We start from the raw sequence: 22,936 nt of genomic DNA, 5'->3' as shown, positions 1-22,936 counted from the left end.
ATTTTGTCATTATGTACAGTCATCAGGTTGTGTATTATATAATTTACCCGCTGTCGGCCTCTGAATGGAGTCCCTTCCACTGAAGTATGTATTTGCAGAACTGGGGATGACATATTGGCTCCCAGCTTACCTCAGTTTGTTCTTTTAGCGATTTTTTTCCCCCCTTCTTCTCAGTGACTCAGGGCCTGGTGGCAGTGTGAGTGTGTGTGTGTGTGTGTGTGTGTGTGTGTGTGTGTGTGTGTGTGAGACCAACTGTCCCCTGTAGCAGGGAAAGAGGAATACCTACAGGAATACTGTTCTGCCTCTACTGTGTGATCAGGAAGGTGGAAGCATGGTGGGAAAGGAAAATTCCCTATTAAAACAGGCTTTCACAGTAACCAGAGCATAGTTGTCGCACACATGCCTAATTTGGTGCTTACTGGCAAGTCCTACATTCCTGAATAATGGGCACCGATTGAATTATGTAACAGATAATTAGAAAGATTTTAATTCTTCTGCATTCCTCAGAGAATTCCATTAAGAGTGACCTTTTAAATGCATTTTTAGAATAAAAAATAAATGTATCCAACCCGAATTTCAGAGACTTACAAAGAGTTCTGCCTCTCTATCCAGCTCTGGTTTCCATCTTCTGATTTTCTAAGTTCTTCATCATATAAAAGAAGCTATGCGCATATGTGAGCAACATATATGACCAAAGAAAACGCTTTCCTGGATGTGCGATATCAATGTCCAAGTCATCCCATCCTTCATTTTAGCTGCCAGACATTTTAGAAGTTTTACCTTTTAAGAGAATCTCATTTTCCCATGCCTCTAGGGCAGTGAAAATGTGGCGAGCCTCCTACGTGGGCATCTCTAATTCTTCACATGCTCAACTGTCCCTGGTCACTCTTCCTGCCTCTTTTCCCAACCGCCCCTCCCCTCTGGCGAGGTGCCTTTTCAGGGCTTCACAGACTAGAGCTCCAGTGCTGCCCCAAGCAGCTTCATCCGCTCTCCTCTTGACCCACAGGCCCGTTTACAGCCATACATCTGCCACATATCAATTGTTTTCCTCTAACTAGTCTACAAGTACAGAGAACAAAACCACACTCAAAAATTTATTCTCATTTTCAGGCTGGGGGAGACATATGAAAGTCGATATTGGGAAATGACCTACTGAAGAGTGGTAGATAATGAAAATATTCTGCCAGGGTCAAAATGGCTCTCAAACTCCATGCCCTTGAGTAAAAGGGCCATGCTTCTTTCTGTGCAGGGGTCTTCATAGAGGAAACTATTAGAATAATTCACATGCAACTTTATGGTTTTAGATGGCATGGCATTTATGCCTTCTGTTCTTGCAAGACCCAACTAAGAAGGTATCCTTGGTCTTCGGAGCAGATCCACCCTCGTGCTTTATAAGTATTCAACTCCAGAGTTAGTAACAAGCATGATGGGGCCGTAGAGGAATGGATAAGTGTTTAGGTACTGGGATCAGATTCTGGACTCAAATATTAGCTCTTTATGTGACCCAAGAAAGACTACCTTACTAACTAGAGGTGCTAGTGTGGAATTCAAGGCACATTCATATATAGGAAGTACTTGTTTATTGATCTAGGGAAATCAGGACTCAAACATCACTAAACGGCTGCACAAAATGTTGGCCTAATGTCAATTCTGAAAGAACCTATTGTCAGCACTGACTGCAAGCAGGCCTCCATGAGGGCCATGTGATTCTGCAGTAGTAGGGGCGAATTTGAACTGATTTTCTTACTCTCTCCATGGTAATTTTAACAGGCATCTCAGATTACATATCAGACAGAAGCTAGGATGCAGTCTGCACCTCCGTTGAGTAGAAAAGCTACAATATGTTTTTAGATACCTATCTAGTTATTTTCTTATTGTGCCTCAGAAGAAAAAAGTTTCTCCTTCATGTTAGAACTGGTGATCGGATTTGTCCCACACAAATCCACAAAGCAGGAACATATTTCCTCCAATTTTCAGATTCTTCTCTAGATGTTTTATTCAGCAGTTGCAGAGGGGAGCCACAGCTAGGTAAGTGTTAAGGAACAAGTCAACAAGTGCAAGACTACACACATCTGTAGTGTCTTACCTTTACTTGCAGAGAGCTGAGATTTATACTGCCCTCGGACCAGCCGGCACGTTGAGCCATCTCCGTTGCACACTCCACAGTTATCCTCTTTGACAGTGCTCCCCAGCTGGTGATCACAGCCAACAATCTAATGGGAAAGAGAAATGGATAATTCAGTGACACGCCTCTCAATGCAGGGGTCTCTGGTAAGGCCAATGGCTACCAAGTGATGTCCACACCCATCATCTCTGAGAGACATAGGATGAATGATGTACACACCCTCATCTCTGAGAGACATACCTCATTTCAAAGGGACAGAGTTAACAGAATTTGAACCAGGCTAAGGGCAAAATATGTGAGAAAACCTACAAATATAGTTATATAGTAGTACTCCTGAGAGCATACAACACAGTGACTTTGATGAGAGAAGCCAGAGAGGATCTGACTAAGAAGAATCTTCTCAGCTTAAAAAGAGATGGAGAGACAGAGTTAGCACTGCAGGGGTACACGTGGCTGCAGGGGTACACATGACTGCAGGGGTACACATGACTGCAGGGGTACATGTGGCCAAAGGGTACTCATGGCTGAAGGGATATATGTGCCTATATTTATACCATATTCTTTAAAAGTACTACATTAGACACTAGCTAATTAGAAAGAAGAAAAGCCTAGATGTAGGTGGAAATGGTCACAAAACTAGGTTCTTTAGTGAAACCGACTCACAGAAATGCATGGCGACCTAAGTCACACCACTCAAGGGTCACGAGCTCAGGGTTCTGTTGCTCAGGTGAAGAAAGACATGTTTAACGTCATAGGATTTTCGCCGATATAGACGGGCAGACAAGATGGGCAATGGGCATTAGAATTTGTGCTCTTGAGCATCTCACACCTAACTGGATTCCATTCTTAAATTATAGAACTTTCAGGTTTCTTAAAAGATTTAAGTTTTCTGGAAAAATCTTAATGGATTCTCATGTCTTTAATGGAACCATGGGAGATAATTGTAAAAATCCTTTCATAATCCTAAAGACCTCTTATGCTTTCTTAGATCCAAAAAAAAAAAAAAAAAAAAAAAAAAAAAAAANCATACTAGGGATTGCTAAATAAGAGGTGACATTCCTTCTGAGTAACTTGGCCAGAGCCTGACTTTGTGCTCTCTGGGTGGGTTTGTAGACCCTAGGATATGAACCAAGTCAGTTCTAAATGTTGCTTAATTTCAATGCTTAAACACAAATATCCAAATATCTCTCTGACACAATTGCTTTATTTTTATATTTCTCTTCCTTTGTATCAATTCCCTTTTAAGATGCCAAAATATTCTAACTCGATTATTTTTAAAATGTGGAATATTTTATCATCAAATGAAATGTTCTTATTTTGGTCCAAGAAGAAAATTGTTTGCAACTCTATCAGCATAATCATTCCTGACATGTTTTAATCTATTGATTATAAATAACTATTAGATTAATTAGAATTTAAACTCTTACCTTCAGATCTATTATTAACAGAAAAGAAAGTAACCCAGAATGTAGAAGTGGACTGAATTGGTATGATACTAGAGCTTTCTGTTCCTTTGAGCATTTTATACTTTCTATATGGAAGGCTCTCAATCAATTCTTTACTCGGAGGACTCCTACTGACCCTTCAAATTCTAAATTAAAAATCCTTTGTGCAAAGAAAGACATTTCCAGAATCTAGAGTTAACTTCTCTATAGTTCTACGCTTTCTCAGCCTTTTCTTTATAGACAGTAGACTATGGGTTGCGCCTGGTATAATTGTCTCATGTTTTTCTCAGGCTCTTGAGGTGGTAATATTTTGAGTTAAAAGAAGGCATTTCTCCCTGGTCGTATATCTAAATTGTAATTGTTGAAATATAAATGGCAATATAATTTGTCCTGGGAAGACTAAAGAATCTGACATAGCTTAAATACCCTTTATTCCGTACCCTCTAGTGCCCTCTATTTGCATTCCTTCCTGATAGTTCCTATCATAAAAATGAGACAACCTAGAGACTTAAAAGACCATGCTAAGGATGGAGCAGCACAGAGGAAAGGACCTAGTTCCTGTACCACACTGGGACTGATTATATCTTAGTTTATTTTTCTTTTTTGCAAGAGAACATATCTCTGTTAGTTTAAGCCACTATTATTTTGGAATTTCTTTTCCACACCCCCAACTCAGATGGTTACAGACCCAACATGGAGCTTGATCAATGAACATATTTGCCTGAATACCAGGCTGTAGTTAATTTGAGATCTGTGGTTTTCCTCCTATCTAGAAAACAAACTTCTCAGATACCATAGGTTATCAAATAAAAAGCCCAGTGTCAAGGTTACTTACTTATGAGTCGTCAGTGGAGTCCCACAATACCCATTACAGCCCATCACAATTGTTCTTGCCTAGCCTATGGCACATAATGATAAGATCCTGTGGCTGAAGAAACCACATGTCTGGGTTATAAAACATGGACAAATTAAGTTGGTACTGCCCTGGAAGTATCATTCCCATTGCCTAGCTTTCATACTGCTGGAAGATTCTATGTATGCTACTAGGGGCGAAAGTCTCAAGTAATCTTACCCAGATGTGAAAACTGCAAGCTATAATAATAACCACTCATGCCACAATAGTGGCATGGGCGTTATGGGAGTAATCAACCACTTTCTGTTTGAACTTAAAGCCCACTCCACAAGGGGTGTGTGTGTGTGGGGGGGTTGTACCTGTGTGTATGTATCTGTGTGTACAAATAAAAAAAATGCCACAAATGATGAGAGGCCACATTTAAACATGAACAGGAATCACTGTAAAGGACAACATATTAGAGACTATTTCCCAAGTGCACTTACACTCATTATTAATAAAATGTCATGGAAGGCTATGTTCAGGTCACAGAGTTCTCAGATCCACCCCATTCTGGACAAGACACTGAAGTGAGATAATGTCCACTCACTATTTTGGCAGCTGCAGAGAATCTTCTGGAAAAGGATGGAAATCTAGCTGAATATTTTGGTCAGATGTAGCTTCATATTCTGCTGCTAAATATCAGTTGGAGCAGGGGTCTAGCCTCATCCTATCAAAATGATTGCACAGTATAGCTAAGTTCACCAAATGCTATTTCAAGTGCTATGAAGTCCAATACATTCTAAAAACAATGTACAGACAAGCAAAATAGCACCAATAATGCCCTGAGACTAACTAGTATTTTATTTTTTTGAGACAGGGTTTCTCTGTATAGCCCTAGCTGTCCTGGAACTCACTTTGTAGACCAGTCTGGCCTCAAACTCAGAAATCCGCCTGCCTCTGCCTCTCAAGTGCTGGGATTAAAAGCGTGCACCACCACTGCCCAGGAAGACTGACTAGTATTAATAACAGTCTTTTGGATGCTTATATGTAACTAATAGACAACCTTTTGGCTCTTGCATTTTAGACACATGGTGTCTTGTGTGTGCAGACGTACAGCCCTTTTCTTTCTTTATGACTAGAAAATATGAATATTACATTGCTGATGTTCTTATCCTTATCAAGACTTGCTAAAGTCAGTAGGGAAAGGGCTCCTTAAACAAATACTGCTACCACAGTCGGCAATCCCAGTTGGCTCACCAACTTTCAACACGTTTTGCAGATTTTAGGCAGCAGGCCTTCAGTGCATGCTGAAAGGTCTTTCTTCCTTCACTTTCCACAGCTGATAGCAACAGAATAGGTGGAACACAAGACTGGAATTCTCTAGATGCCGTAATATATAAAAACATCTTGACTAGAAGTCACAGAAGAAAACCAATTCAACAAACCAGTCATTTTTATAGCATGAAAAAATGTAATCCATAAGCAGATGCTATACCCTAGATACATGATCTTAGATGGTTCGTGCTGGCCCTGTTTCAAATGGTTTCCCATAAAGACCTCAACTGCAAACATCAAATACTGAGCCAATGATGTCAAGCTTTTCGTGATCCAACCCATGAGGTAAGATACTGTTAAATCCTTCTATTTTCAGCACTGGGAAAGACAAATATGAAAAACTAAAGTGCAAATCTGATCAGAGCACCTCTGAATTATTTAATCTAGACAAAGTTGTATGGGAGACAGCATGCTCTTACAGATGTTATACCTCATCTCCTAATTATGCTTAGAAGTAGGGAAGGTATAAAACATCCAATCAGATTCTTCAAAGATTAAGATCTTTACAATAAGATGTATAGCACATATTTCTGATGTAATATAATGAAAAAAAAAAAACCTTCTAAATGGGTCAACAAAGCCAAAAGAAAAACCAAGATTAGAAAGAGTAAGCCCAGACACGAGGAAGCTGTATGCGTTGCATACCATGAGCATGCGTAGCTTTGCTGCATGCTCAGTGGGGTTATGTGCTGTGCCTGTATTTGAACTTTTCAGAATAGAAGAAAGGAGAGCAACTGTGAAAAAGAAGAAACGCATTGGATCGTTTCGAAATGTATAGGTGATGTGTTCCTTGTAGTAGACATAACTCGTGTCTGTATAATGAATGGATTTAAAAAAAAAAAAAAAAAAAAAAAAAACGGGTTCAGGAAAACCTCAAAGGACCTAAATGCCAGATGCATATTTTCCCAAGAACCTCTAATGAAGCATAACTGTTAGAGAATATTGGATACAAGGCATTGTAAGAAACATAAACAAATCATCGAGGTACAAAGCGCTGGTACTGTCTGCCCGAATCCCAGGGTGAACACCGGGACCCTTGGGGCTAGGCAAAACTACGGGCCATGTGCAGCTACTCTCCCCGCCCAGACCCATAGCAGACATGCCGAGCAATTGCAGCATTCTTTGCCACTGAGCTTTTACGTGGCCCTGGATGCTTAAAGCCATTATGCTCTAGGAACCAAATCCAATAGACTATGGTTGTTATATGAGAAGACTAAACCAATTTACCACTCCAGAGCCAGCGAAATGAACTGGCTGCCTCTCTTTCAGACAATTCTCCACAAGTATTATTTTTTCCACAAGTATTACTTCTTTTTATATTTGAATGGTTTCGAGTACAGATTATAACACTGGGGATGAGAAGATAACTCCCCCATGATCAAATAGCTGGAAAGTAACAACCTCAAGATTCTGTCTTGTGGAATGCCATGAACCACACAGAGGTATACAGTAAAATATTTATATGGCAATGATAATGACTAGGTTGAAAATTCTCATGTGGATCACCATGACCAGAGCAAAAATCCAGGCACAAGGGTGAAAGGATGAAGGGATGGTTTCATGGGCGATGTGTGACTTGGAAGCACATATGGGAAATGAATCAGGTGTCACCCCCCAATCGAAACCTGTGCCCCACCAACAGCAACAGCAGCAACAACAAGAACAAGAACAATAAGAACAAGAACAACATACGTACACATACACACATCACACACACATATGCACTCCCTGGCTTGCAGTTTACTATGGGCACTAAATGTTCTTTTATGATTTTATGATTTTTTTATGGGCATGTGTGTGTGGGGGGGTGTTCTAACTGAAGTTTCCAGTATGAGAAAGCAAGGATCCCAGTAATTCACAAAGGCATCTGCAGTGGCCTGTGAGCTAAGTTTACTATTTTTTAAAACCTTAATGGAAATATGCTTACCTGCAATCAAACCATATAATGTAAACAAAACACCAGCCACATCAATTATACAAATATGCAGAATGCTGATCTTGGCTGTATGTATTTATTAATTACAAACTCTGATCTTTAAGTCATGAAATTGGAAAAAAAGTATTACCTAATACATGTAGTGTTACGAGTTGATAGAAACTTACAAAACACAGGGTCCACATAGGAAAAAGAAATGATACAGGATAATTTTGAATTAAAAATACTTGTGTAGGCCTTTGCTTATTGTGTAAATATCCTTGGGAGAAGTGGCACATGAAGCTGTTGATTATACCCACATTAAACCATATCAAGTGAACCTAGGCGTTGTACAGACTGATGCGGTAATATGGAGACATCTGATAGACTGTAGGCATGATCCTCATCCAGGGAGAACAGGATGAATCTGACCATTCTCTAGAAACAGGTGAGAGCAGAAAAGAAGTAAGTTCATGAAGACTAAAATGAATGTCAAAGGGCACAGACAAAGAGAAAGGCTGGGGTAAAATGAACTACCATTTGCCAGTCATTCCCCATACTAAGGTAATTATGTCTTCTTACTTCATTCCTTCAACAACCCTGAAAAATAACTAAACTCATGATCATATTAAAAAAATTCTTAGTTCCTTCTGAAAGGTTAAAAAGTACTTGCCTGAGACCACTCTCCTAGGACGTGGTATTGTCACAGCTAAAGTACAGGAAGAGCAACAAATATTACTGGAGGGCGGTCCCTCCAGACTATGACATAGCCTGTCTTGGAGGTTTCAATTACAAGAGACAGGAGGAAGGAGGATGCTCATGGTTCTGTCAGTCATACCTTGTTGCACAAGGCAACACTTCTCTGTAGCTCTGAGGTAGCTAGGATCCAGTAGACACACACACATAGTAGCAGGAGATGCCGATAGGCAATTAGATTGGTTATGGTAAAGTTCAGCCCTCCCATATTTTAATATGTAACTAGATAATGTTCATTTATGTGAAAATATTTACTCCTTTTGCTGAAGACAGAATTTTTTCCAGAGGAATCCTCTCTATACATGGTACTCTGGCCTCTGGAGCTTGCCACTCAGTTATAAAGTACCTTCCTCCCATGTATCTACCAACCCTTGAGTCTCCCTTCTGACTCCATCTCTCTCTAACTCAACTTCCTCATAGTTTTTCAGACAAACAAAATGTATCCTCTTAGGACAGCTCCAGTTGTTGGCTCTGGCTGGAATGCTCTAGACATTTTTATAGCGGTCTGCTTGTCTCTTTAAGTATATGCTTGAGATAGCATCCGTTGTCTCAGTAAGACATCAGTTGATGAGAGATTATATCTCATCCCAGTCTCAAGTCCATTGATCCAGGTCTCTTGTCCTATTTCACAGTACTAATTTCATATAATACAATATATATGTATGTGGTATTTCTTTTTTATCGTCTAGCATGTACAGTTATCTCACTCACTGTACTCTGAGAACAGTGTCAGCACCCAAATATTCAGCACACAGAAAATAAGTACTACATGAATAAATGAATTTATAATTAGTGACACAGACGACAGGATATATTGTGAGTTCAAAGAATTTCCCCCCCTTTCCCCAAACTCCTACAATATGATAGCCATGACAATTTAAGTTCTATCTATTAATTCTGAAGAAGGAAAGAATGATCTTCTAACGCAGCACTGTAGGAGAACTTAACCCTCACTTCTCACGTTTCTTCCCTGTCCCTGGCCCACTACTCATTATTCCAGAACTGTCTTAGGGTAAGGATGCTCACATCTTGCAAGGGCAGGTTCCTCTGACCCTTTGACCTCTTTCCCTAGGCTTGCTTTCTGGGCCTTGTGCCCTTGCTCTGGCATTCCCAGAAATTTGCATCTGGAGATCATCCTGCGGTTGCTCTTTGACTTGATTCTTGGCTCTTCCTCATGGACTTCCGCTTGGGTAAGCCCTCAGAGGATCCTGTGTGGACTCTCCTCTTTGGCTGTCTGGCCACAGTCCCTCTGCCTGCAGTCTCTCTGCTCCTACCTCCCCAGAGGGATGGGACCTCGACAACCTTTGTGTTTAAATTCTACAGGACAGCCTGGTTTCACAGAAATGAGACTTGTTTTCCTCATGCTGGTGGTTTGTTTTGGGTTGTCTTGGGGCTAATCCTGCTCTCTTTATCATAAGTTCTTCAGTAGCATGCTCACTGCACATTGCGGAGAACACAGGCCATCCACATTGGTTCTATTGGTCTTACCTTGTATGTGTTCATGTGTGTCTGCATTTGCATGTGCTCATGTGCGTGTGGAGGTTCGAGGCTGATGTTGGGTGTCTTTCTCAATCACTTCTTTCACCTTTTTGCCCTTTCTTTTTGGAGGCAGGGCGAGTCTCTCATTAGCCTTAGAGATCACTAATTGACTAGCCAGCAGGCCCCAGATCTTCCTATCCCCACACCACGTCTGGCTTCTTGAGTTGTGGTGGGGAATTGAGCTCTGCTCCCAATACAAGCATTTTCTATAGACTGTGCTATATCCTCAGCCCCCAGGTTTTCATCTTTTTATGTTACAAAGGAAATGAAAGAGAAGCAAGATATCAAGGCTAGCATTATGAGACACCAAGAAGAGGAATTAAAATTTTTCAGGTTGAAAAATATTTTAAAGAACTTATCCTGCTCTGCCTTTCTGGGAGGTCAGGAGTCTTGGCCAGATGATGGCTAAATAAATACTCTGGCAGGGAAAAGGTCTGATTTCCGGCATGTATTCACTCTCAGGTGCTCTGTATCTGATTTATATTTCTCCTCCCTTGTTTATTCCAGGGTTCAGACCACATTCTTGTGTAAATTTATTGCTAAACACATCTGGATTTTTTCCTTTGTATATTATTTTTAGTAAAATTTGTTTATCTAGTAGTCTCCAGCAGAGAGCCTAAGAATTACTCTAGTATAGACACCGTTGCTTACAGATACTAGAATTCATTCTCTGCAGATGGCCAGGGACCTTTCTTTAACAGGCTGTCTTCTCTCTTCTCTGCTTCCAAAATTAGGGTGTCTGGAGAATGCAAAACACAATTATACAAAGACCTGACCTCTGGCCTTGCTTCTGTCTCTCAGGCTGTGAAGTACCCAAGAGGGAAAGTGTTGGATTTGGCCACACTTCACATGGCATTAACTGTAATTCTTTGTGAATTGTGGTGACATCATGGTATACTTTGACATCACTGCTCAGACTCCCTTCTACTGCTGGGCATACAGCACATAGTTTTTGTTCAAACACAGGAGCCCTTTGTTGAGAAGAAAGGATAGCAGCCGGTCTTCTGTTTTGGTGGAATGTGCCTGTTCAATAAGCTACCACAGAGCAGTCATTCTGCTGTCAGGGCTGGCCCTCGCTTGCATATGTAGCTCTGGATAATTTTGTTGACATTTTGATCGAAAGAGTTCAAAATTCCAGATATGGGTCATAATTCAACAAAACGTTTTCATGCAATAAAACTCTCATTTAAAAGTCAGTAATTATCTGAAATTAGACAAGTATGCTGGTTTATGTGTCAAGGCTAGAGAGGACAAAAAAGAGGTGAGGAGATGCCATGGTAATCTCAGTGTCCTGCTGTCTGCTCTCATATCCCTAGGAGAAGAGGTTTCCTGCTCTTGCTGTCAATTCTGTGCTTGGTCACCTCCCTATATATTACTTTTTTATCAGTTTCAAGCTTCTTGGACCAAGTTATATGTATTGTTCTTCAACAACTTTCAAACTCATCCCCAATTGACAGACTTAGATGATTTCAACTACAGACCACTCATTTCTCTATTGCCATTTCTATCCATGCATATTGAATCTCTTTTAAGTAAACCCCAAAGAAATTTGGTCAAATAAAGAGTTTAATCTCAAACTTGCATCAGTAGAATAACTCCAAACCTTTGTCTACATGTCTCAAAAGCATGCATAAGACAGCAACTTTGTTTTAAGTTGAGAAGACTAGGTTGCTAATGCAAGGTTGCTAAATAAGCTATACTTACAAAGAATTTGAACGGAATAGTGAGGCTATTCTTATTGAACAGAGTAGGTTTTTACCCTGACCCCTAAGAAACAGTGCCTATCGTGAATCTATCATGATCCTTAGGGTTCCTGCTGTAGATATATTGTGCTTATTACAAGGCTAGAATACTGTAACACAGCATGCTATCAATGAATTCACTGCATTGCCTATTTTTTAGATTGGGGAACCACGATTTTCATCAGGAATTTGTATATCATATACTCCTAAAAATCTCTGTTCTGTAGCACTTTCTACCATGAACGAGACAGGATGACATTATGGGGCAACACACGACTCCACTAGGTTGTGCTGACTTATTGCCATCTATTTGAATATGTCAGATTGTTCACATGAAATCCAGTGTCTCATGAATTATAAAAAGAAAATAATCTATTTTATGGATCTTGGATTATTTGATATAACTTATATAAAGATCTAGGGCATTGGACATAGAACATAAAAATTTCAAGTATATATTTCAGAACTCCTTAGATGATTCTGTTTTCAAATCTTCCATCTCATAGTCCACATAACTGTCAAACCATATGTATTAATTACATTGTGAGGGGTGTGTAGTCATTTTGTTCCTTAGTGATCTAGGTCTTATAGACTAATTGTCTCATAACTCTGGACATGCAGTCAAGTTTGCACAACAGATATGAAGTAAGATTATAGTTCTACTCTACAGATGAAATAGACTCTGTGCTAGAATTTAGAGTGGATAGAATTCCCACAGAAAATGACTTTTAAGCTCCACCCTTACAGACCATATCCAGTTGTGAGCCACCATGTGGTTGCTGGGAATTGAACTCAGAACCTCTGGAAAAGCAGTCAGTGCTCTTAACCACTGAGCCATCTCTCCGGCTCCTTATGCAAATTTTAATATCACAATTCTATTATTTTAAGCTCATTATTCCTTGTAGACGCAAAGAACCAGTTAGTGAAATATATATCACAGAGTAGGAGAAAATATTTGTTAGTATTAGGTGAGAATAGTTATGAATAGAATGTTGCGCGGAGCAGTTAGGTGTTGAGCTGTCAGGTGATTATCTGCCTTTAGTATTTGAACTATTTCCTATGAATACATCAAGAGAAAATAGATTGTTACTTGTTAGCTGATTTTTTTGTTTGTTTGTTTGCACTAAGAATGGTTCTTTAATTTGGCCAGGGGATAACTGTAGTGTCTGAGGGAACTGAAGGGCAGCATAAAAGTCACGTGCAGAGGAGAAAGGTGTACTGGGACATTGTAAATGAGGGCAGTGAGTCCAGTGATAGAGAAAAAAAATGAAGAAATGAATAGGGCTGAGGAAGGAATAGGGGTGTTTGTGAAGCATATTCTGTGTGTTGGGCATGGTTTGTCCTTTATAGACTTCATGTAGACCAGACAGTAGATCACAATCAATTTTTTTGTTTGTTTGGTTGGTTGGTTTTTTTCGAGACAGGGTTTCTCTGGCTGTCCTGGAACTCACTTTGTAGACCAGGCTGGCCTCGAACTCAGAAATCCTCCTGCCTCTGCCTCCCAAGTGCTGGGATTAAAGGCATGTGCCACCATGCCCCGCTGTCACAATCAATTTTGTGACTATGCATAAGACATAGTCAATCAACTTCCTGAGTCGCTCTCCTAGAATATGACAGTTGGGATTCTGGCCTTCTAATATGTACTTCCTTATCATTCTCTGTCACTCAAGACACTGGAGGATGTGTATGCCAACACTGTGTCCATCAAAAGAGCTGGCACTAACCAGCTGCCCAAGTGAGAACACACTGTCTATTGCAGAGGTTTCTGAGGAAGGCTTCTGACTTTGTTTCAAAGCCTAGTCCACCAGCAACTTCTCACTAATGCTGACCTGGTTTCTTAGCATCAACTCACAGTCACTGCTGGGAAAAGAAGATGTGACCAAAGAAAAGATATTTAGGAGACAAAATACTGCCCCCATCCCCCACCCCCCACATACACCAAGGCTTTTCTCCTGTGTGAGAACCACCCCTCCCCTGAAAATGTGTTTCTGATGCTTGGACATAGCTTAGCTTCAGCAGTGACTAGGTTATTACCTGAAAGGCAGGGGAGAACATCCTAAAGGAGAAGTTATTGATGACAAGGGAAGATGAGGGTCCAGAGAATAAAAAACAACTGAACTCAGCCCAGACACTTCTGAACCACCTAACCCCACAGAGACCTCTCATTAGAGCGTGCCAAAAGCCAGTGATTATCACCCCAGTGTGAACTTCCAATTTGAAGCACACAGTGTTAGAAGAAGAGGAAAAGTCAATTCGGAAGCATGCTGACTCCAGCATCCACTTCTTGTTTCCACAGTGGTATAAGGGTCAGGTCTTACAGCCTGTGGCAAGCAGACCATGTGCCACATTGAATCATTACCTCAGCTTTGCCTCAGTCGACTACAACATACAAACTTTGGAGCATGAGAATAGAGCATGCTCCCATCATGGGAATGTTCCATTTGGGAAAGTTACTACATTGCACAAAAGGAGAAAAACTGTCCCTCTTATCTTCCAGAGTATGAGGACACAGGAGAGCTATGTGGGCAGTCTTTATGCTACCCATCTTCCCCAGGGTTCAGAACTGTTACTAGCATCAGTATGTTCCTCTCCAGCCATGTCTACATGCAGCTCCGATTTCTGATCCAGAGTAAAAGCAAAATTCAAAATAAAACAAGCAAATACCTAAACGGCAGAATCAAAAGCATCCAATGTCATTTCTATTCTCTGTTTTTCAAAGTAAAGTGCAAATGCCACTGGTTTCTACAAACACATTGTTACCTTCAAACAAACCAGACCAAGCTTGCTTGCATTCCTATTTGGATTACAGTTTAATGCCTGGTTAGAAACTGTGTTATAACTAACAGCTTTCTTGATTACCGAGCCAGCCATGGAATCTAACTAGATATTAAGAGCTCCATTTTGTAAGCAGTCATTTAAATTGCAGACATGGCTTCAGCTGGCCCCACTTGTGCTTGTAATCATAAATCCACACGTGATGGGTGAGGAAGCCGCCATGCTCTGAACTGTCTCATTAGAATGCAAAGAGGCACAGCTACACTTTGGCTTTTGTGTTTTGTTTTGCTTTTTTGTTTTCCCCTGCAGACATGCATGTCACTGTTTTCATGGCTATTTTCTGAGTTTGGGAACAGCAGAGGGGCAAAAAGGAGGGGAAGAGTACTGAGGAGAGGAATTCCCAGAAGTGCTGGCATCATGATCTCCATCACAAAGAGCAAGTCTCTGCTCTGCGAACTGGGAGAGGCATTGTACTATCTGTGGGAGGGTGAGAGGCTTAAAGGTCACAGCTGTGCTTTCAAGGGTGTTATCAGCAGGACTCTGGGGGAATTGTGGGTATAGGACTAGGAGGTGGAAACTTAAAATGGTGTAGCACTGGGAAACCACCCCCTCACCCCCTGCCCTCCCCCAAAGTGCAAGTCCCTTGGGATTTTAAGCATAGAATTACCATGCAATACAGCAATTGCCTTCTCTGTATAGACTTGAAATAACTGAAACCACAGGCATGCATAGGTACTTGCATGTCTAATAGCAACGTTATCCACTACTGCTGGAAGCAGAAAATGTCCATCCAGGTGAGTGGGTAAACAAAATTTCATCTATATCAAATATTACCCGAAGAAGAATGGGACTTCTGATCTAAGCTAAATTGTCTAAATAATAATTTCTGATCAACATGGATAAACTTTCGGCAATTTATACTTCCTAAGTTGGGGAAAAAACTCCTCACATTGGGCAGAAAAATTAATTTTATATGATTCCACTCATATGAGCACTAAAATTAGATAGGCATAGACACTAGATTGGCGGCTACCAGGAGCTCAAAGGAGGGGAGAGTGTGGAGTTAGTCACTAATAGGTGTGGCACTTCATTTGGGGGATGAGCAAGTTTTAGAGGTGGGCGATAGTAATGGGTATATAACAATGTTAATGACCTCAGTAGCATGGGACCAACATACTTAAAAGAGGGTAAATTGGTAAATTGTATTTTACATCTGCTTTACAACTATGGAAAAAGGAGACAAATTCACACACACACACACACACACACACACACACACATAATCAACGCAAGGAGCACACAGATGGAACAGTGTAATTAGATGCACGCATATAAGTAAACATGGTGCAACTCTGTAATGATGTCCTTATTCTGCCCTGCTCAATCTTGTGGCTTCTTTATGTATTCACGGAAAGAGAGAAGGCTGTATGTTTCTGAAGCCTTCAAACCTACAGGCCTTTGCTATTCTTTTGTAGAGCCAGATCAATATTCAACTATATGACGTCTATAATCCCATATAGTATCAAGAGATCTCGGAGCATGGTGCACCTTGGAATTAGAAGATATAAATGGAAATTCAAATCTTGTTACTTATCAGCTATGTGGCTCTGTCCACAACACATCTGTTCCTTGGCCTATCTATCTGTAAAGTATAGCAATCACTCCTCTAAAAGATGAAGACACCATGCAAAGCTCTTAAAGTTTAAGGATGAGACCAGCTACAATGGCTATTAATTATAATAAAAACAATAGTAGCAAATTATCTAAAAGAGGAGAATACACAAAGGAAAGAATACTAAAGTGTGTTAAAAACTGCTCTGTGATATTCTTCAAAAGCCCAAAACTTGGAAGCCTCAACTACACACAATACTCATTTTTAAAAAATTTAAACACAATTAAAAAAAGAAATCAATAAATTTTTTAAAACTTGCAAAAAAGAACAAAGTATAATGATACATATATTTAGTAATACCATGGTGATACTTATTACTTTAAATGTTAACTTAAAAAATAAAAATAATCTCAAATATAGGTGTGAAAAAATAACTGAGCTCTCATTTCATGGACAAGATTATTATTCACTATTTATGTGATTTAATTTGCCCTCTTAGAAGATATACACAGCTCCAAGACTAATAAAAAAATTGAGACTATTGAGAGGTTACAAATCAAACATTCATAGATAATTCACCATCACCTGGGGATGGCCCTTCAAACCTATCACTTCTCCTTATCCTGCAGATTTATCTTCATGGGTCCAGTACCTTTCTATGAGGGTAGAAAGTCTCCACAGACTATGCAGGCATAATGACAGATTACCTCTAGGAACTCATTCTTTTATCAGTATGGACAACTGAGAATCTCTTGTGTCTCATAGACTTGAGTAGCAGAATGAAAGGATCTTATGTGCTATGTTTGGGATACAGATGGGGCTGATTTCTCATCAGCCTGAAAAGGGGTGATGGAGGAGGTGAGATGTGAGCTGTGAATTACAGAATGGCAGCAGTGCTTTAAAACAATAGAGGCAGGCTGCCAAGGTCCCCCTCCCCTGCCAAATCGGAACCAGACTGGAAGCTGGGTCTGGGGCTTGAGTGCAGGTGGGTCTTGATTTCAGTGTGGTACTGAGCTAGCACATTCCTCTAGGTTTTGAAACAGAAACTTCTTTCCTAGAGCTTCACAGAGTCTTGCTGGAATCCATTAAGAACTTGTTTGAGCCCTGGCGAACTTTTGGCTGAAGAAGAGAGGAGACTCTCTTTGCTTGCAGAAGGTTCATCTTGTCCTAGAACAAAAAGATTTCTACGATGAACCAAGACAGGGGTTTTCCATGGCTTGTTTATCACCATTAACATTTGAGTAGTTCCAGCCTTTCCCATTTATCCTCCAAAGCATGGAAGATGTTAAGTCCCTGCCCAGAGAAAAGGAAGACTCAAGGTGTATCTGCTCACTCACAGCAGCAGACAGTAGCAAGGCCATATCCACTTGCAAACTAGGAGACATTTTTATGCATAAGCCTGTGCTATATCATCCTGTTACAATTACTAGCCACCACAAAGATGGCAGACCTTTAATGTGACTTGCGAAATGACCATACTGTAATCATTTCCTCTCATAGGAAAGATATGAGGTATTATTCAGACTTGATCTCTAACCACTATTTTAGTGTTTTTTTTAAAACTGTCAGAATCATTGTCTGATAATTTTATTACATTTCAGAAGCTTTAAATGTTTCTTTCTATAAACATTAGCTATTATGTGAAATACACAGTAAGATTGGATCTTCAGGCATGTGCAACCGTGGCCTGAAAGCCACATATGTTCAAGGTCAGCAATAGATGCAGTCCAACACAAAAAAATCATAAACTCACTCAAAACATTCTGAGATTTTGTTGTTGTTTGTTTGTTTTATCTTGTATCTTGCTCTCATGGTTCTTAGGCAGCATAAAGTTTGTAGAATACAAATGATAATATCATGCAGTAGAATACAAATGATAACATCATTCAGTAATATCAAAAGGTTGGACACATCTAAATAGACAAGAGTTCTTGTTTAAAAACCTTTATTAGAAAAAAAAAAGCATGGCATGACCATGATCACCCAGGAAACAGTCAGTGGTTACAGTGTGTGAACAACTCAGTCCTGGAACACTAGCTAGGGCAGATACCCTCATGACGAGCAAAGACAATATTAATGAATCTGGGTGATTAACAGTGAAGGAAAATAAATATGGCTACATAGCTGGGGATCCCACAGCTATTCTACCTGTGCATCCCAAGGCCAGACCTTTCTGTGTGATTCTGATCACCCGTTTGGAATGAGGCATTTGTGTTCCTCTCATTAATCTCTAGGTTTGCTTTCTTTTCTTTTCTTTTTTTCTCTTTTTTTTCTTTTCTTTTCTTTTCTTTTCTTTTCTTTTCTTTTCTTTTCTTTTCTTTTCTTTTCTTTCTTTTCTTTTCTTTTCTTTTCTTTTCTTTTCTTTGTTTTGTTTTTGAGACAGGGTTTTTCTGTGTAGCCTTGGCTGTCCTGGAGCTCACTCTGTAGACCAGGTTGGCCTCGAACTCAGAAATCCACTTGCCTCTGCCTCCCAAGTGCTGGGATTAAAGGCCACCACTGCCCAGCTCAATCTCTAGACTTTCAACAGTCAATTTTTTCCTGGCCTCAGGCTAAGTAGACTACATTTTACTTTATATTCAGATGCTCTTCTTAAAGCCTTTAAAATGACTTCTAGTTGACTTAGTAGAACCTACTCTCACAGTAAGCCACCTGCCCACGTCATATGTATCTATCCCTAGAGTTGTACCTAGCAGAAGGACAAGAGCTGGGCGAGCTTCACAAGCAAATGTGACCTTTCACCTCTTCATCTTCTTGACAGAAATGGGAAAACCCTCAGCCGGAATGTGGCTTACTGGATAAGAGCACTGTGTAGTGCACAGACATTTGCACACACATTTAATAAGAATAAAATAATCTTCAAAAAGGGGGGAGAGAAAGGGGGAAACCCAAGGCTATTAGGAGCTCAGTGCACAGCCAGAGATTTTTCACAGCCTGAAACTCAGGGAATGATTCATGGCCAAGCAAAAACATGGCTTTAGGGACAGACTGACTGTTGCCTCCTAACTAGCCACCAGCTATTGCAGACTCAAGCAACCAAATTACCAGTTGAGCTATAGATGGATCTTCTGTGAGGCTTCACACACATCTGTCACATACAATACATGTCAAGGATAGTCTTATTATTCACATACTACAATGATGATGACGGTAGTTCTTTCACCTTTCCATTAGCTGCTCCTAGACTACACATGCTGCAGGGAAGGGCAGACATGCAAATAGCCATGGGCCAGGCTGTGTGCTCTATGGGTGTGCAAATAAACCTCCCAGGGGTGGGCACCATTTCCAGGTGGCCGAAGTTCTTCGCTCTGTCTGTCACTTAAGGGCATGGTTAGAAGTGCAGAAAATGACCTGACCTGAGGGTTTTAAAGGATATGTTTTGTTGGAACTATTACACTTAAAATCTGCAACTCTCAGATTTCCTCTATGTACCTCTGTGTTATACAAGTAGCCTGGAGGTTCTATCTGGATGGATTGTTGTTGGTTTGCAGTTTCTCCTTTAAATATGTGAAAATCATCTGTGGGAGAAGATGAACAAGCTCTACTTTGAAGTGTGGAGAGACTCTCAAAGGTTCCTTTGGGAAATGGAAGTCTGAACCTGAATAGTCTTGACAAAAACCATTCAACTGACATATTGCCCACGTGCTTCACGTGAGCATAAAAGTATTTCTCAGAATTAGGAAAAGAAAAGACTGAGCATGAAGGAACTTGGAGGTCCTTTATCCTGTCAGGAGGACCGCAGTGCCTCTGAGCACACATGCTCTCAGCCATGGATGAATCTGATGTAGTCCATCCCCACCCAGGCACCTTCATGAGAAAGGACAGGCGGGGGGGGGGGGGGAACGACTACAGAGGTCCTGACACTGGGCAGACTTTGTCACCTCAATTGCACAAACTATATCCTTCTTTACAGCAAAGTAAATCCTTGCTACCTGTGGTCAGAAAGTAAGGAAGTAAGAAAGTAAATAAACAGAATGGATGGATGAAAGGATGGAGGGAAGGGAGGAAGGAAGGAAGGAAATGAAGGATAGAATGAAGGAAGGCAGGCAGGAGGGAAGGAGGGAAGGAAGGGAGGAAGACAGGAAGGAAGGAAGAAAAGTACACATTACATAAACTAATGTGAAAAATTGAAAGAAACAAAATGGAAGAAATAGCAAAAAGAAAAAAAAAGTAAATAAAAGAAAAACTCTGCTCAGGCCAGTGACAAACACACATTCAGATGGTGGAGGCAGGAGGATCTTGATTTTGAGTAACTGGCCAGCTGGCCTACAGTATTAAGTTCAAGGTAACCAGAGTTCATCAGGCCCCCCTGTCTCAAAAAAAGACCCTACAACCTTCATTCAGATCACACAGCTACAAAGTAGAGAGCAGGGGTGGCTGCTCAGACGTGATCTGTGTTGTGCAATAAAACCACTCGGAAATCGAACGGATTAATAATAACACGTAAGTACGAGCACTGACATTATTTCTGGCTAAGGAGTTGACAGCCACCCTGAGACGCTAAGAGGTAGCTTTCCCCACTCTTGAGGCTTTGGGAGCAGCAAGGACAACAGTCAAGTACAGCTGACTTGAGGAAATGGACGGGACGCTTGCCACTTCTTGCCAAACCTCCCTCCCCATCCTACCTCTGCTCCTTTCCCTGGAGTATCTCTTTCTTCCTTTCAATCTCAATTAATTCTGCTGGCAAAGAAGTTAAATGTGCACTAAAGTGCAGGCATCCGCCCAGTTGCATGCGGCAGCCAACCATCAGACCCTGGCTGACAGGAGGTGCTGTGCCATGCACGTGCAGCAGCTTCGTGCCTGCATTTCTGCCAGAGTGGAAATATCGAGAAGTTCAATTTTTAGAATTTTGCCTTTTTGGCAAGGTTTGCCGCTTGACTTTTCTTTTATAATATTACCATTTTTAAATGAATGGAATGTTCCCGTGATAATCTGGCCATTAAGTCAGGGGCTGAAATTCATTTAGCGATGGTGAAAGAGACAAACATAGCAAATAAATATGTTGAAAGTAAACACCTGAAACTGCTCACTGGAGGGGTCTCTAGATACATATACACATAGCCATTCTCACTTAACCCAAGCAAGGAGAGCCTGTGTTTGAGTCTTCTTAGTTTTGTCATTTGCTAATTGAGAGACCTTGAACAAGTCACATTCCAGCTCCAGTCTTTCATCTCTTGGTCCACGAGATGAGGAGACTGGGCTGGTGCTCTCTCCAAGGTCCCTTTGTGTTTATGATTAGCTTTGCGAGATGCAAAACATCCCAGAAGGTCCTAGAGTTTATGCTGGCGTCTCTGTGCTGCCCACCACACGGAGCGTTCCTGGCTACACTTCCCTGATTTCTGATTCTGAGGTGTTCTCTTGGATCATAAGTAGGTCAGCCTGAAGCTAAGACACTTTGTTCCCTCTTGATTTGAACTCCTCAGGGCAGTCGAACCAAAAAAGCAGTTGAAGGACAGGTGGGGCTTATTAAACTAAGTTTAGGTGCTGTGTGGATTTTCCTGACTGGCAAAAAGCCCTTCTTAGGATTGTTCCAGGACGGTCTTTGGCAACTTGGATGTGCTAAAACTTGGGTAAAATTATATTCATGGCTCAGAATCTGGAAGGCCCTCAATGCTTTAAATTGTTCTTATTAAGAATTTTGACAATTAAAGTAGCTACAACTATTTTAAAAAATCATCCCTTTATCTAACGTGATGTTTCCTTGGAAACATGCCAATTAACCCAAGAATAATTACTAATTGCTTTTCACATTTGATTTCTAACATTTGAAAACAATTACATGGAGTGTCGTGACACTCAATCTTACAATGTTTTCCTCAAGTCGATTTTGCCTAGTTTTAATTTAACTTCTTTTCTTTAAAGCCAGGGACAGAATGTTAGATCTTGTCAATTTCTCATGCATGTAAACTACCCTTCAAGCATCTCATTTGATGATAAAATCTTGATAACCATATTAAATTAAAGAGAGCTGAACTGATTAAAATGAATGACTAAAGATTATCTAATCTTGTCATGAACACTCCCTAGGTACAAACACTTGTTACATCTGTCTTCTAATACACAATACAGAGAAATTACATCTGCCTGGGGTATTGACAGATCTTTATGGCCTTTGGAAACCTGGCATTTTGCACAGTCCATCTCAAGAAAGATCTAATTGCTTCAGCAATGAAGGCTCACCCACAGATCTGGATGGCATACATATTAACTAAGCAGTTCTGGTGGACGGTGTTGTGGGATCCCTTTAATGATTTCTCAAGCTATGGGGTGAATGGCAGGAACCCTCAGCTTCGAAACTACTTTGAACTTAGTATGTGACAACCACATCTGAGTTCACTAAATGTAGGCTGTTTCGAAGTCTACAGGAAGTGAGAACAGCCTCAAATATATTAAAAGATTAAAAAAATTAAGATGAATAATTCATATGAATTAGAAAGGACTTAGTCATCAGGGGACAAAAATAGCCAACAGAGAGGTTCATTGATTCTCTGGACCATGTAGGAATGGTCATATTGAGCAACACCATCAGCTCAACATGAGTAAGCTATGTTCACTGTCCAGTGTCAAGACCTCAACTAAACTGCAGATGGCCATGAAAAATGCTAAGACAAACCTTGTGGGGGAATGGTTGTCAAGAGCAGACATGACTGTAAGTTCCCCGGGGACTCTGAATGAAGGAGTATAGAGGGAAGGGTGTGACCTTAGAGCGTGATGCCTTCCCTACCTCCTCTAACAGTTTCGGTGGCCCTTGTGTCTCTAGTCATTTCCCATGAGCCCTTGCACTGACAGCTGCTTTCCTTAGATTTTAACAGAACACGTGGTATTAGTAGCTGCTTAATAGATGCTGAATGAAGTCACTC

The 22,936-nt window shown here is 40.6% G+C and overlaps 1 protein-coding gene across 2 annotated transcripts in view; it reads right to left on the bottom strand.

Annotated features, from left to right (window-relative positions):
- The window catches only part of Adamtsl1 (ADAMTS like 1), a 365,598-nt gene that overhangs the window by 221,242 nt on the left and 121,420 nt on the right, over window positions 1-22,936 (bottom strand). For both annotated transcript variants that reach the window (XM_021200231.2, XM_029540103.1), the window contains exon 5: window positions 2,087-2,213. In XM_021200231.2, coding sequence (XP_021055890.1) covers window positions 2,087-2,213 — 127 coding nt within the window. The remainder of the gene's footprint in view (window positions 1-2,086; window positions 2,214-22,936) is intronic.

The sequence above is a fragment of the Mus pahari genome, chromosome 6 (assembly GCF_900095145.1).
Source record: "Mus pahari chromosome 6, PAHARI_EIJ_v1.1, whole genome shotgun sequence".
NCBI classification, from domain to species: domain Eukaryota; kingdom Metazoa; phylum Chordata; class Mammalia; order Rodentia; family Muridae; genus Mus; species Mus pahari.
This window is presented reverse-complemented; position numbering and strand designations above follow the sequence as displayed.